This window comes from Mus caroli, unplaced genomic scaffold (assembly GCF_978045245.1).
Source record: "Mus caroli unplaced genomic scaffold, Mus_caroli_1 scaffold_6, whole genome shotgun sequence".
Lineage (NCBI taxonomy): Eukaryota > Metazoa > Chordata > Mammalia > Rodentia > Muridae > Mus > Mus caroli.
The window spans coordinates 57238431-57255461 of record NW_028227261.1 but is presented as its reverse complement, the minus strand read 5'-3'; the positions used below and the strand labels follow the sequence as shown (position 1 = coordinate 57255461).

General features: G+C 41.6%; 1 protein-coding gene across 5 annotated transcripts in view; it reads left to right on the top strand.

Annotated features, from left to right (window-relative positions):
- The window catches only part of Patj (PATJ crumbs cell polarity complex component), a 323645-nt gene that overhangs the window by 82170 nt on the left and 224444 nt on the right, over window positions 1–17031 (top strand). For all 5 annotated transcript variants that reach the window (XM_029475856.2, XM_021159452.3, XM_029475855.1 and 2 more), the window contains exon 18: window positions 13964–14173. In XM_029475856.2, the coding sequence (XP_029331716.1) occupies window positions 13964–14173 (210 nt within the window). The remainder of the gene's footprint in view (window positions 1–13963; window positions 14174–17031) is intronic.

Below are 17031 nucleotides of genomic sequence, written 5' to 3'. Positions count from 1 at the left end.
ATAAAATGTGGAAGTTATTGGTATATGACAAGTTATATAGTTTTCATTGTGATGCTTGGGCAAGCTTTAAGGAAACTGTTGGCACCTGGCATCTCTGCACACAAGGCATGTATGTAGCTTGCTATTGCTCAAAGCACACAACTGCATTTGAAAGTCACTGTTTGCTTAAAGGACTTGGGGGAACTGACAAAGCCTACTTTTGCCTTTCCTGATGCTTCTCCACATTTATTTTATGAACATCAAGGTACTGTAAACTCTAGTGCCATGGGACTAAAGGTTTCTTCCTCAAAGGACTTGCTTTCTTTGCCTCTGTGGTAAAACTCTACATCCTTTATGTCATCGTAAGCTGCTCCATTTGGCAAATGTGTTCACGCAATGGATTGACTGAGCCTGCAGGAGAGTCCTTTCATGACTTATGCACCCCTTTTCACCTGTGGAGTGGCTAAGTAGAGGGAACTTGATCCTCACATCTGAGTTTGTACTGTGTTCGGGATGATGACCAACCTCCAAAGCCCTCAGTGCAGCAGGTCAGAATAATAGGAGATCAAAGAGACTGTATCAGTTTTTAATCCAGCTAGCACTGATCAACAATTTACCTGAGTAAGGAAGCTGCTCGCGATGAAGTTAGCATGAGGACTTAAAGACCTTAAGCCAGGTTTGATGCAGAATTTTGCAAGAATTTTGTGCATTTGGAATATGAGTTTGGAAAGAACTCTTATTGGTCTAATGGGACAAAAGAGAATAGTCATGTGCAACAAATGCTGGTCATCTGGACTCAGGTTGCCTCCGGGATAATTTTCCCTTTAATAAATATGGTCATGTCAGTTAGGCTTCACCCTAGTAAACTCTAAGGAGAGGAGCCTGAAGGGATCTGCTGGTTGTATTAGCTTTGGTAAGTATTGTATAAGTAGACAAACTGCCCGTTAGTGTTTGTTAAATGAACTCAGAGAGCTAAAACATTGGTACAAGGTGCTCACATTTTCTGTATAGTACCTTGTAATTATGTGTGTGGTGCACTGTTTAGATATCCCAGTGAGTTAGTAGGTCTTTCCCGGACTCCTACACCATAAACCAGAATGACAACTTCAGAAAGAAACTCAGTCTTGAGAGGCAGCTCATTACAAGTCTCTCACACCGCCAAACATGGCTGTTTCAGTTCTCACTCCGTTCTGCTGTCCATGTGGGGACCAGACTACTAGATGGAAGTCACAGCCCTTCCTCAGGAGTGCCTCATGATTGACACAGTCCAACATGCAGGTGTTATAAGACATGAACTGGTGGTTCAGCCATGACTGACTGGGAAGTGGTGGAGCTGCATTCTAGATGGAAGTCACAGCCCTTCCTCAGGAGTGCCTCATGATTGACACAGTCCAACATGCAGGTGTTATAAGACATGAACTGGCGGTTCAGCCATGACTAACTGGGAAGTGGTGGAGCTGCATTCTTGAGTCTATGGTGAGGATGGATGGAAGCACTGTATTTAGACAGAAACAATTTGTTTCCAACTCATCAATCAACTGAAAGGGAGGAGGTATATGTGGCTAGTTTAGTTTATCTTCCCAGAGAAACATGCTTAGTAGTGTTCTGCACGCTTTCTTCACATTGTTCTCAAAGCTCCTGGTCACTAGGATTTATCCCTCCAACCTGGCCCAAGCTCTTCAGAGATGTGATATTTTTTGTACCAAACATAAAACATGTATGTTTGGTTTTGAGGTGTCCAATGTAACTCCTTGGCCTTTTTCCTGTTTAGTTTAAAAGTTTTTATTGGGCACCAGCTATGTGCTGTATATCATTGACCTGTCAAGGCTTACAAACAAAAACATACTGTAGAATGAACGGCTTCAGTGTCCTTGTAGCCACTGTGTTTGTCAGACAACTTCCTAGTCCACAGATAGCTTGTTTGCTGAGAGACTGAGGGCCGAGGGTGCTATGCTGTTGTAAGCCTCTTTTGTGTGCCTATCCAGAGAACACAGACCAGCTCTAAATTTTCATGTGATATGACTCATGGTTTAGCAAATGCTAACATAGTTGGCCCAGATTAAGTGTGCTCAGTTGGAGGTGAAGGAGTAAGTTTGTAGAAATTGGTATCTCCTCGGGTCTTTCTCAGGTTCATAAGGGCAGCAGTGTTCATAACATGAATACTGTGAGCTCCCTGGGCGCTATGTAACAGTATCTCTGTCCATGCTTGACAGCTCTGAAATAGCTGATGCTAACTCTATTTAAGACAAGAAACACAAGTTTTCAAAAAAACAACGTGGGTAATATCACTCAGCTAGTATTTGTGTTTAAATTGAAAGTAATTAGGTTAGAAAAGTAGAATAAATTCCAAAATTAATGTTTGAGAAGTTAGCCATTTTTTTAAAAAAAAAGATGTTTTTACTGAGTATATATGTATGTCTGTTTATTGATTTGCGACTGTCTTGTACCTCTCACAAAGTGCAGAAGAAAGAGCTTTCAGATGAGCATATTGCCTTGCTTTGCTTTTATTTGCTCTCCCCCCACCCCCCGTCCTCCTTCTCCCCTAACTCCCACCTCCAGTGCAGCCAGTAGAAGTTCTGGTCAAGGAGTGACTGAGTGTTGAATGTGTGAATAATTACAGCATGAAATAAACATTTCAAAAGATGAAACAACTAAAGGGCCTATTAATATCCAATCAGTATAACTGAGCAAAGGGGAAGGAGCTAAGAGAAAGTGATCGTCTTCAAGAGACTGCAGGACATTCCTGTGGGACAAAGGTTAATTAGCCATTTAAGCTGGGAACGCTGCTGGGATGGCTGCAGGCTCAGCAGGTTTGAGGTGCTAGACTTTATAGCCATGAGCTATGCTTGTAGGTAAACTTAAACATTTGGTTTTAGTAAGTTTCCTTGCCTACTTCTTGTCTGCTGATCTTTAACTGTGCTTGTTTTGTTGTTCAGGAACTGACTTATTCTGACTTATTCAAATACTGACTGAATGTATTTGTGTGTTTTTTCTATATGTGCATGCACAGAAAAAATCTGTTCCCAATACCTAACTGAATTCAGGAAGCAGTAAGACACAAGAAACTAGAAACTGTACCATTTCGTCAGTCTTGAGTAGACTGAATGTGTCTCGTGGACACACACTTTGAACAAGATACGATTGTGGCAATTGGTTTACTAGTGTAATACTTTGCTATACGATGAAATAGTTAAACATGAGTTAGAGTCAGAACATGTATGCTCCTTATTCCTTATAACCACTTCCTCATCACCTTCTATCCACTAGAATGTATTCGTCTTGCCTAAAAGTAAAGTGGTCAGATCAGAAGAAGCTCTTTTGACATACCTAATTAAATGTCTTCCTCTGAAACCAGAAGCACTCCAGTTATTTTTAGTACAACTAAGGTACTTTGAAGTGGGGTTTCACACTTTTAAATTTTTATTTATGTGTTTATTTATTTTTCTTTGAATGTATTTGTGTGTTTTTTCTATATGTGCATGCACATATATGTATACCGTTGTGTGTGTGTGTGTGTCTGTCTGTCTGTATGTGTCTCTGTGTCTGTGTGTTTGGGTCAGAGGGTAACTTTTACTTCCAGGTGGCTCCTAGGTATTGAATTAAAGTCATTAGACTTAGCAGCAGTGCCTGCTTAGCCATCTTGGTAGCCCATTTAATAAAAGATACTGTTCAGTTTATTCTTTGACAATTTCAAACATTCACAATGTATCTTGGATGCTAACACTCACCATTCCTCCTCCCTGGACACCTTGTCCTCCTGTATTTCTTTTTTATCTTTGGTAACTCATTGAGTAGAATTAGTGTGTCCACACACATTGGCTTAGAGCTATCCACTGAAGCATGGGCAACTGTCAGTCCTTTCCCCAGTAGGTATTAATTACCAATAGCCCCTCGCTCGGCTAGCACCCAGTGTGCTTTCCCCTTTCCCACTGGAATTTTAAATGGCTTGATCCTGTGCAGGTGACCACAGCTGCTGTGAGTTCCTGAGTGTAACAGTGTGTCACGTCCAGGAGAGAGCATTACACAGCACCTCCCATCTCTTTTCTGCTCTGTCTCCCACAGTGTTCCCTGAGCCTAGGAGGGATTGCGGTTGATAGAGATTTCCCCTTTAGGGTTGAACAGTCAACAATCAATTTCAGATCTGTCACTAATTATAGTCTCTACCTTTTAATTACTCTCTCAAAATGGCCAGTAGGAAGAAAGAGGCATTTTAAGAATGGTTTGTGGCTGCCTAAACAAGGTGCAAACAAGGCTGATACAAGACATTCTAACACAGAAGTGAGAGCTCTGCTTGAGCACCAGCCTTAAAGAAAGAAATACAGGCAACTAAGGAAAACAGACAAACAGACAGACAGACAGAATGAATGAATGAATGAATGAATGAATGAGAATGAATGTAAATATGAATCAACAACTAAAATGTAAAATTGGTGAATTTAAGAAAGCAAGGGAAGGTTAATATGGGAGGGGCTAGAGGGCAGAGAGGAAAGGGAAAATGATACACTCGTATTTAATGTCAAAGAATAAAACAATAACTTTAAGATTAGTTTAGTGCAGGAGGGTATAATGTCTTGTACATTTTATTTGCTGACTACCTTGAGTGGCAGAGTAGTTAGGAAGTTAGGCAAATATGACCGATCAGTAGACTATCTATGAGTTTTAAAGAAAAACCATTAGTTAAAGTGTAAATGTGGTAAATAACACATTTTGTGGCCATAGCATTAAGTTTTTCATTGTTAATGCAGTATAAAGTATCTTGCTAAGATATTAAACCCAGGCTGGTCTAGATCCCTTCATGTAATCAAGCTGACCTTGGACTCAGAACCTCCCTGTTTTGGTGTGTGTGTGTGTGTGTGTGTGTGTCTTGTATAAATTATCCTCAATGCTGTCATTGAGGTATAGGATTTTAGCGTGAGGGAGGAGACAGACCGTGGCTCACAGATCCTCCCAACCGCTCATTTCACATTTGAGGAAACTGACTCAGAAGAAATGAAGACACTTAAACAACGCTTGTATCAACCTGGGGCTCAGAACTATGACTTACAGTCCACACTCACCCTATACTGGAGGGTTAGGTGGCTGTCATCTTTGTCTCTTCAATACGCTTCCTTTCTCCATTATAAAACCTCAAATTCCTACTTTCCAAGTACCTCGCCTTGTGTTCCCAGTGGAAAAGTCACAATTTACACTAGCTGTGTGCCAGAACTGCTACATATTCATGTGCCTGTCCTGAAGGCTTGCACAGCTCAAAAAGTACCTCGCCTTTGCCATATCTTCTCCTAGATGCTTCCATTTGTATGCTTCCAAACGAAAGAGTCAGCTGTCTAACTTTTAAACTTAGTATTTTCTTCCTATGCCCCTTATTTTGGCAACTTCCTTGGGATATTCTTTTGAAAATTTATTTAACCATCAAATGAGGTAGCATCTAAGTTAATATTCTTTAGTTTAATTAATAAAATTGACATTTTACATGAAGTTACTGTTTGGCTCTTAGTTTGGTTTGGTTGTTTTTTATTTAGAAGAACCCCTTATGAAATACCACATTCTCCTTGTGCAGAAGTTACTGTTTGTATATATCCTGTAAAATTGCCTCTCAGATGTACTTCTCACACCTACATCGAGTGTAGGATGAAGCACCACACCCACAGTAATTACGCCATAGCCTCGGCTTCCTCGGTTGCTGGGTTGTAAGTGGCTTTCTAACTCAGTGCTGACTAACACTGTCCTGCCAGCCTGGATTTACAATCACTTCTTCGTTGGTGAAAGATTCTGTATTCCAACTGGAGAGTAGTAAAGATTGAGGTGGTAAGCTGCTGTGCCACACAGCCCAGAACTATGACATACATGTAAGGCTACATGAACTACCTATGTTCCTCTTCATGTGAATATTTGTAGCCCACTACATATCTTAATAATACATATTTAATGTTCTCAGTTCACAATAAGTGTGAAAATTATCAGAGGAGCCTCCAAGATAGGTCAGTCAGGTGAAGTCGATTGTTTTCAAGCTGAAGACCTGAGGAGCCACATGGTAGAAGGAGTGCATAGACTCCAGCAAGCTGTCCTCTGGCCTCCACATGGCACGGTGTGACATTCACACACATGAACACACATACTAAAATGAATAAAAATAAAATACAATTTAAAGTATTATCTGCTGGGCTGAAGAGACTGCCGAACAATTAATAGGGCTGCTGTCAGAGGGTTCAAGTCCGGGTCCCAGCACCTACATCAGGGCTCACCGCCATCTGTGACTCTAGCTCTAGGGCATCTGATGCTCTCTTCTGGCCTCCATGTGTTCACCAGCCACACACATGGTACAGAAATACGTTCAGGTCTTGAAGTATAAACCCTTAACAAGCAAGTGTGTTATGTGAAGGATCCAGGTTCACACAGCGAGAAGATGATGTATCTCCTGCAGTGTCTGTGTTCTTTCAGCCTTTGTTCACTTAGCAAACACTCATACATATAAAATAATAATAAACACATCTTAAAATTGTATCAAAGGTAAAGAACCTTGTGGACAAATTGTTATCTGAAATAAACTCGGTTCTATCTCATGACCATCTTGGTGTGTAGTTTCTGAGTCTATTAACCTGTCAGTATTTGAGTATTGATACAGAATAGATTAAATGAAAATAAGCAAACAAATGACCCTCAGAAGCTATTTTATATTATGGCCATGAATAAGTTGTTTCACTTCGGTTTTTTATTTCCTTTCTGGGGACAGTACTACAAACTCTGGGCATCCTCACTCACAGTCCGGTTGTTCTTGACAAAGGTTCTTTCCAAAACATTTTGCCATGTTATTAAGCTGCCAGCCCTCTTGACCTGAACGTCCTCGTGCAGGAACCCTTCCAGTCTCTGGTGGTTTTACCAGGGCCACTTTGTTGTCTTCCTCATCTGGATTTTGGAGCAAGCATGGTGCTCTGCACATCTTGTTCATGTCTGTCACTGGCAAAAGCCATGTTTTGGGGGAGCCTCCTCCCTGCCCCAGGTGATGTGCTGTGCTCTGCTTTGGTTTACGTGGTGTCTGGTCCTTTGATCTCTGGAATGAACAGAAAAGTTCATATAATATATTTTATAGGCAGTTCAAAACTTGGAATCCTATCCATGGGGACATAATGACTGTCATGTGTTCACTTCTCTTGCTGTAAATGTGTTCTTAGGCTCACCAAATGATTGGATTCTTGAGAAACTAAATATAAATTAAAATTTGGCAAAGAAATGCCTGAGTTGAGCTGCTTGGAGACATACTATACTTTCTGTAGTGTCTGGTGTGTCATCGTCCAGGTCTTGAAGTATAAACCCTTAACAAGCAAGAGTGATATGTGAAGGATCCAGCTTTACAGAGACGGAGATGATGTATCTCCTGCAGTGTCTGTGTTCTTTCAGCCTTTGTTCACCTAGCAAAACTTTATTTCAGGCAGAGAAGGTTAGTAGCTGAAATGCTTACACTGGAATTTAACTGCTTTAAGCTCTGACTCTGCCATGTGCCAACTTTGTGCTTTGATGAAGTCTTTCAGGGTTTGTTTGTTTGTTTGTTTGTTTGTTTGTTTTCATTTTTTTTTCATTCAGGCAATGCAGATAATAATGGTACCCACTTCACACTGGTGCGAGGATAAAACAAGTCCACATAAGTGAGACTTCCTGGGCTCTAAGCACTGGAGAGATATGAACGGTTGTTGTGATTATTTATATATGATGGGGAGTAGCTTGCTTTGTATATATTTGTAGTCCAGCAAATATTTTGATAGTCAGTCCCTTCTGTGTCACAGGCATTATAGTAGGCCTTTGTGAGAAATGCAGCAAGCAAACATACTTTTCCTTCTCTTTTTTTAAAAAAGTTTTATTTTCACTTTAAGAAGTGTGTGTGTGTGTGTGTCCAGTCCTTGGAGCTGGAGTTACATTTAGTTGTGAGCTGCTGGATTTTAGTACTTGGAACTGAACTTGGGTACTGTGCAAGAACACTACTTGCTCTTTAAATGCTGAGTTTGCCCACTGATTGATTATGCATTTGTGTGTACAAGTGTGCATTTGCATGTCCTTGCATGTGCACATACCATGTTGTGTCTGAGATCATAGGGTAACTTACAGAAGCCAGTTCCCTTCTTGTGGTTCTCTCCCTCCATCATGTTGGTTTTGCAAATGAAATCCAGGTTTTGAGGAATGTCAATAAGTGGTCTTGCCGGCCGAGCTCTCTCCCTGGCCTCATATTTGGGCATTCCTTTGTAATACTACGACACTCTGTTGTACTGTATTGGTGTATGGCTGTATTTTCCTGCTTGCTTAGCAGCTTTGATTGACTTTCAAACAAATATTTTGTTGGGTACTTTTCTCACTGCTGTTACCAAATACCTAACAAGGTAATTAACTAAGAAAGGGGGGAGTACTGTGGCGTACAGTTTAAGGGGCACTGTGTGTCACGGTAGGGAAGGCATCGTGGCAGGAATAAGGCAGCAGTTAGTTCATCACAGGGCATCCTCAGTCACAAAACAGGTTGATGAATGCCAGTCCACACCTCATTTTTACCTTCTTGTTTTGGTTTATTTTGGTTCAGTTTGGTTTTGGGTTTGGGTTTTTTGTTTGTTTGTTTGTTTGTTTGTTTGTTTTTCCGATACAAGAGTTTCTCTGTAGCCCTGGCTGTCCTGGACTGTTTTGTTTTTATTAAGACAGTTATAATGATTATAGTAAAATTATAGATGTCATATAATAAGGCAATACAAAATACTCTGAGTACATTTAACTGGGCACCTAACTCTGTAGTATGGAAATATATATACTTAGTATATACAAATATTTATACAGTTTGAAAATAAATACAGTATGGGATAGTATGAGAATATATTATGGGAAGTGCTAAAATTAACCTCACTAAATAGAAAACTATTTCAGTGTGTAGGGAATTGGTAAGGTGTCTTGTTGGAGGAGATCTTGGCAAGGATGTAGATGAGTGGTAGTGGCCTGACAAGAACAGCTTGCACAGCCCCATGAGTTTCAGTTGTCCTGTACTGTTGTGATAAGGTGTGGCACAAAGGAGCAGCCAAGACGTGGTGGGACTGAACTGCACACCCACAGGCATTTCTCTGCATAAAATTTAAGAGTTGGAATTTAATCCTAAAGACAATACTGTCATTACATGTTTTAAGCAGAGGAGGGGGCTGTGATCATATTTTTGTTTTACTTTGTAGGTCTTGTTTTATTTTTAAAGAACTATTTTAATTCTTTGAGGGTATCTCACAATATTTATGATCATGTTCACATTACCCCCATTCTTCCCAGATTCTTTCTCCCTCCCTACTGCCTCAGTTTTCTTTTCTTTTTAAAGGCCTATGGATTCCAGTTTGTGTTGCCCATGTACTGAGATTGTGATTAAAGAAAACTGCCCCTCTGCCAAAGTCAGTCAGGAGCAGTCAGTAGTTCCTGTGATGTGGAGGGAGTTTGTGAGCGCCCCCTCTCTCTTTCCTTGTTAGAATATTGCTAGGCCTCATCTTTTTTGGGTTTTTCGAGACAGGGTTTCTCTATGTAACCCTGGCTGTCCTGGAACTCACTATGTAGTCCAGGCTGACCTCGAACTCAGAAATCCACCTGCCTCTGCTTCCCATGTGCCAGTATTAAAGGCGTGCGCCACCACACCCGGCACCTGACCTCCTCTTGTGTTGGTGCCTCAGCTTCTGTGAGTTCATGGGTGCAGAAGACCTTGGTTCAGTATGTCTCTTCCTGACCTCTGGTTCTTAGGTCCATTTTTATCTTGATTTTCTTAAAATTTCTTTTACCTCTGTAGAAAGTGGACTGAAGGGGTTGAGATTCGAGACTGTAAGCATGGTGCCAGATTGTAACATGAATCCAGGAAGGAAGCAGTGAGGCTAAGCAAGGCAGTGGACTAGCAGAGGAGGAGCTGATAGAAGACATGGAAGGATAAGAGTTTGACTTGTAAAATATGCACCTCATTGTGAGAGGGCAAGTGTGTGCCAGGGAGAAAGGGGTCTCCTTGTTAGGTTGGATCTCCCTAAAACTTGCAGAATCCAATATTCACAATAAATATCAAATTTTAGCATCACCTCAAGAGTTCGTAAATGTCCTTGATGCCCTTTCTTTGGCCAGGTGTCTTGACTGGCTTGTGAGACAGAGCTAGCTGGCCAGTGATGAGTGATGAGTGTGGGAAACACACTGCTCTGCTGGCCTCTGGGCAGTGTGCCCTGAACATTTGCTGCTCTTAGTTGATTCGAGGAGTTCTGTCCTTTTAAAGAACTTCACACTCTCATGAAACATCCATTTCATAAATGGTTGAGTTAAAACAAACCTGGGACACATACTGTGGAAGGTGTAATGGCACGCAAAGCTTTTGAATAAACAGGACTTTCCTTCCTAAGGCAACTGGCAAGTGTTTCTTATGCTCTGTGATTGGCCATTTTTGTGCCCTCTGTTGGAGGTTCACTCTAAGGCAGCATCTTGCAGTTGTCTTTATCAAAAGGGGAAACATGAGAAATTGAAAAATTATGATAGTGACTTTCAAGATGGATCCGAGGGTAAAAGCACTTGCTGCTAAACATGGTAACCTGAGTAGGAGAGATCTGACTCCAGCAGGTTGTCCTCTGATGGCGGTGCATGTGTAACACATGCGCACACTTGCACACACACACACACACACACACACACACACACACACACACACACACGCTGTGGTGAAAGGTGATAAAATCTGGTGAGGATGGTGAAGATTTGGTTGCAGGGCCTCAAGATTCAGTGGCAATCTTGAGAAATATCTTTACCATCTTGTTTGATAGACCATGTTTATGATATTATAGACTGTTTTCAAGAAGTGGACATTTCTAGTGAGAAGCCGCATTTCTAAAGATGACGACTGAGGACAAAGAGTCACAAAGCAGCCACCCTAGTAGGCAAGAACAGCTGCTTGATTGATTGCAGAAATCACTTGCTCACAAATAAGCTATACAAATGGGGGAAATCGTATGTACAGTCAGGAGCATCATCCTCAGGACAGTGGCTAGGAAGTGATAGGAAGCTTCGTGTGTGTGTGTGTGTGTGTGTGTGTGTGTGACAGACAGACAGACAGACAGACAGACAGAATGCTTCAGTTTTCTTTTTATAAGCCACAAAGAAGCAATCTTTGGGTGCTGTCCTCCAGGAAAAAGTGGTCCGATTATTTGACTAGGACACCAAGCCTGAATGGTTTTAGTAAGCAAGTGCCCTTAACACTAGTTTGCATTCTGAAGGAGACTCTGCTCCATGTACACAATGACTCACTTGACTTTTCTGTAATAAATGAAATTCATTATCTTTCCACAGCAGAACTATTTTCATTATTTCTCTTATAATGATGCTCTTCCTAATACTTGTTTGTCAGCTTCGCTTAGAACGCGCTCATACTGCTGTGCAAGTATCCACAGCAAGCTTAGAAAAATCATTTACTTTTGGTGGATTTTCCTCTTAGCCTTTCTGGTAATGTTTGGTGATCACTAATGGGAAGCCATTCCTTCCTCCCTTCCATGTATTTCATGCAGTTTCCTTCCTGTCCCAATAAAAAAGCCTTTTATCAAAAACTGACATCCTAAATGAAGGACATAATTGTATAGCTTATTTATTAGTGTGTTAAACTTAAAATGTAATGGTTTCATATTTCAAAATGAAAGCATGTTGTGATTCATGGTTGTCAGTGACAAAGTGGACAGCTCTTCCATATGGCTGCTGTGATTGCCTTTGCAAAAACACCGGTTTGCTAAACCCTGCGGCTCTCTTCCTGTACAATAGCTCCCTCTACTTGAAAATAACAGTGTAATTGTAGCTTAACACTACATACCTTATTAGTAAGATCCATTTTTTTAATTCTCTTGCTACATATTAAATGTCTTGTTAAATATCAGATTATGCTAGACAGTTAACAAGGGCCTGGTCACTTGGGAAACAGTTGAGGTCAGTTGAGAAGGAAAAGCAAGGATTGTATTTGAGAGTGTTGTTCAAAGGCGGTTGTAGGCTATGTTGATGTTGATATGTATATTTTGATATAATTCTGTGCAGTGCTTTGAAAAGAATGCACCGAGGTGTGGAAAGCAAAGCCAGAAATCTTCAAACGAGCCACCAGTGCTTCTCACAGATATAGCCTGCATCTTGGCACATCCTTGCATTGCTAATTCCAAAGTGTGACAGTAAATTCTGCAGTTTGTTTCTCCCTCTTCTCTCAGGAAGACTTGGATAGAAGCAAGCTCAGCAGACCCTGTCTACTCCAGTGGCCTGTGTAGAGTGGCCTGTGCAGCACAGAAGCAGTGGCCGCAGATGTGCTGTGTGTGGCTGGTTGATGAGGAAGGAAGGCTTAGAACAGTGCTGCATCGTATGCCCATCTATCCCAGCAAACAGGCAGAGCTGTACTGGCCTCTAGGATATTTGCAGCAGGGTACCTTTCCCTCCTTCAGAGTTCTTCCTGACAGCTATCCTGTGGAAGCTCGGCTCTATCCCTAGCCAGTGGCCAGTGGTGTCCAAGTTCCTTAATTCTCTCAGCATCGCTTTCTGTCACCTGAAATTCAGACAGTAGGCTTGGTAGTGTGGCTCTCGCCTCTAATCATAGTGCTCAGGAAACTGAAGCAGGAGAATTACTCTTGAGTTCCAGGTTTTTCTGCATTGATATGTCTGTTATCTTCTGTACTCACATCAGAGGACACAGGGTCCTCCCACTGATGAGAGGTCTGCATATTGGCTTGCTCATGAATTCAGTTTATTTATATTGGAATCTTTCTGATCTAGGCCCCAAAGTCTGTCATATTTTCAGTTATTTTTAAAAATGCACTGTAAGCGCATACCTGTATGTGTGTTGCTGATGCTCTCGTGTCAGGCAGTCACTTTACCATGCAACACTTATTCTTGTGTGTGTGTGTGTGTGTCTGTCTGTCTGTCTGTCTACCAGCCTGTCAGTATCCGTGTCTGTGTCTATATGAGACTGTGTATGGTGCAGAGGTAAGATTCATGAACCTCCATACACTGCAGAGGCCAGAAGAGGGTGCCAGGTGCCCTCCTCTATTACTCTGCCTTTTCCTTCGAGGCAGGATCTCTCCTTGACTCTTGGGCTGGCCTTTCTCCAGTAGAATGGAAGCCAGCAAACCCCAGCATCCTCTCATGTCTGTCCCACTTGGAGGTAGGATTATAGGTGACTGTGTCAACATTCAAACTCTGGTTCCTATGATTTGGGGGTAAGTGCTCTTAATGAATTATCGTTTCAGCTCCTATAAATGCACTTTTAAAATACTCTCTCTCTCTTTCTCCTTCCTGACCTTAAGTGGTTTCCTAGAAGAATGCTGCATTTGAATGATGGAGTGTTGTTTCTATTTTATGCTGCCCTTAGAGTCTGCATATGGGCCAATAGCCATGTCTTTGTCCTACAGTATAACTAAGCTTGAGAGTGTCAGAGAATCTTGCCTAACTGTTCTCAGATCTCTTGTGGCCAGTCACTGAAAGTTTAAAGAATAAATTTATATGTATTGAGCATTTAGACCACAGTTGAAACTGTTACGTTTATGTCTTTACCATGATGTAAGCTGATATTATAAGATATATAGAATGATGTTTTCATTAATTTAAGCATCTATAGAATAGCAGCAGAATACTGGCCTTTCACACGCGCTATTGTCTCGCCAGCAAGAACACACGCATGAGAAACCGGATCCTTCTGCAGCAACTTTATTACACCAGTTTCAACATGAAGAGGAAGACCCCAAGCACCAAAAAGGGGCTGCTTATATACACCTTAGTGTGGCGTGTCCACACCTGATTGGCTGCTCTCCCAGAGCCTCATCACCACGCCCTGGGATGGGCCGTGACTTGGGACAAATTTACTCTTGCCCCTGCGCACATTACTTGTTTACCAGTTAGGCACAGCCGTGTGAGATAAGCAAATCAGAGTTGTTAAAGATGAGCTTTCTTAAGCCTGCATATTTGTTTTCAGGGAGCTGTCTTTCTTTTATTTGACTTGTAGGACCCCCTGGATCCCACGCGCTCAGTGATTGTGATTCGCTCCTTGGTGGCAGATGGTGTAGCGGAAAGAAGTGGAGAACTTTTACCTGGAGATCGCCTAGTCTCCGTCAATGAGTTCTCCTTGGACAATGCCACTCTTGCTGAGGCTGTGGAAGTGCTGAAGGCTGTACCCCCCGGTGTGGTGCACCTCGGCATCTGTAAGCCTTTGGTGGTAAGTTTGGAACTCAGTTGGTATAGAAGTGTAGTTAACAACATGAACTTGGGAGACAAAGTTGCCTGACCTGCATGGCTTGAATTGTGTGAAAGGGAAATAAAACTAGTACTGTAAAGAGCATGGAGCGGGGAAACAGACACTCTAGCCTTGAAATCCGTCCTAGCCTTGAAATCCGTACTATGTGTTTGACCCTGTGCAAGCTTCTGTTCTTTTCTTTTTTAAAACTGAGATATGTTATTTTAGTGCACAGGTGTGTGAGGTTTTTGCCTTTGTGTGCAGTGCCCACAGAGGCCAGAAGAGTGCATCAGATTCCCTGAGCTGTAGTTTGAGGTGAATGAAAGCTACCCTATGTGGGTACTGGGCATCCACACCCAAACAGAGTCCCTAGCACCAAACTGCTGTTCCAAAAGAGCAGTAAGCAAGTTTCTGAAGTTTCAGAAATAAGGGCCATGCCACCGCCGGATGCGACACACTGCGTAACTGCTCACTGCTGTTGGCGCCAGCCTTGTCCCTGCTACTTTTACTACTACCCCTTTACCTTCAGGTCTCTAAATAGAATCCTGAGTTCTTGTCAAATCCCTTCAATGTAAATTAAAATAATTTTGTATTTTAATTTTAGAACAGTGTTTCCAACCTTCTTAATCTTGCTACTCTTTATTATAGTTCCTCACGTTGTGGTGACCCTAACCATAAAATTATTTTGTTGTTACTTCATAACTAATTTGCTACTATTATGAATTATGACTTAAATATCTAATACACAAGATTATCTGATATGTAACTCCTGTGAAAGGGTTGGTCCTCCCTAAAGGGGTTGCACCCCATAGGTTGAGAGCCACTCATCCAGACTGTTAAGAAGGTACAGGGAGCTGGAATTCATATTTTTGTTCATATGGAAATGAAATTTTCATACTTTCCTGTCATCATCTGTCATCAGCATGTCTTTTGATCCCTAGTGCTGACAACCTTTCTGTGGTCAGATTGTTTTGAGGTCGTCTTACTCTAAGATGTACCATTACACGTAACTGTTCCTCACCATCACTCCTTAAAATTGTGTTGTTGAGATTCTCAGTATAAAACAAATACTTGATTATTTTCATTTAGTTTTAAATGTTTATTGTATGTCACTATATTTTAAGCTGCTCACATGTATTAATTAGTGTTATCTTCAAAACAATGTTAAGCATCCTTTTGTCACTCATTACAAATGGGCCAGTGGAGACAGAGGGAGTTGAATAACTTTTCCAAACTTTGATCATTAGAAGGAGTAGGGTAAAAGAATGAGCTTGGCTGGACAGTTTCCAGCCTTACACCCTTTCTTAGGCACAGCACACTAAGCTCGCTTTATTACAGTGTCCTGTTTAGTTTGCCTGCATGTATCTGAACAGTAATTTGTTCACGGTAGGTTGTCAGACTGGGCTTCAGAAAGCCTATGTCTAGCTTTGCTCTGAATAACTCAGTGAGATCAGACCTCAAAGGTCTGTAGGCTACAAAGAACCCAGAGGGAGAAGGTTGACCTGGAGGTGGAGACCCCATCCTCAGGCTGCCAGCTCTTCACAAGTCTCCCTCCTCAGTGGGTCGCCGTACCACTCTGATGCAGCACTTTGCATTTCATAAACATTTTACTGGTGATTTGATAAACTTGACCAGTTTTATTCTATGAATCGTTTATAAAAATTCATAGTGGAATGAACAAGACTAAAAACCTAAAGTTTTTTCTTGCCTCTAAAATTCTTTTAGTGTATAAATATATTAGTATGTTGCATGACAGCAACTCTGGCACCTCACTAGCTTGGTAGGTAGTGACAGTTATGTTCATACACTCACACATACACACACACCACATATATGGATAATGAGCAGTGTACTGCACAAAGTGTTTTTGAATTCTGAAACTGCAATGTGACCCTTGTACTTCCTTTTATACTTTTGTGCTTGAGATTGACTATAGGACTTGTATGTCACTGTATTTTAAGCCTCTCACATGCTTCCCCATACTAATGGCCTGCCCTACCAGCATTATTTCTTTTGTTCTTCTATATACATTAAAATGCCTGAATATAACACCTATCAATTACTTTAATCATTTAAAATTAAGTCAAGTACATGGCTAACCAAGATCTTGAATTTTTCATGTATGAGATGTATTGCCATAGGCAATAGATGGTAAATTGAAGTACACAGTGTGGTTTTTGCAGGAGGGAGAACATTAGTATTTTTATAAGGTTCACCTTTTTGGGTTGTAGCAAGTATTTGTCTATGTTTTCTCTGACAGTTACTTACTCAGTTATCATGGCTATATGGGAAAGTCCTAGCCATGTGTGCCCTGTAGGAGAGGGCTTCACAGGCTTCCCCTTTAAGCAGCTTTAAGAAGTCTGTGGAGGTGTGAAAACATGGCACCTGTTATGGACAGAGTCTGCATCCTGTGCTGCTGGCAGAGGAGGGAGTGCTGCAGAGGCAGAGACCCTAGAGCAAGGCCCTGGGAGGGATTTAACCTCATTGTGAGCTGTCACTTGGCTCACATTTCTCCTTAACGTGTGAGGCTCCCAGGACAGCTGCGGATTACAATTACCTCTGTAGTATTGAGCCATATAACAACTGTACTCAGAACTACAGTGAGGAGTCATCACCTTATCCATGTTAGCATCTCATCTTTTCCTTTGCACACTCATCCAAACAGACTGGGTACAAAATCCTAATAAACTAACTGTGCTGTGTCTTCAGCACTAAGTAGACACACAGGCCCTGGAGCCCTTGGCTACAGAGCTGGGGCTTGCTCTGTGGTCTCCAGGTTGTGTACCCTGAGGCCTTTCCATCTCACTGCCCACATTGCTGATCTGTAAAAGTATAATCAC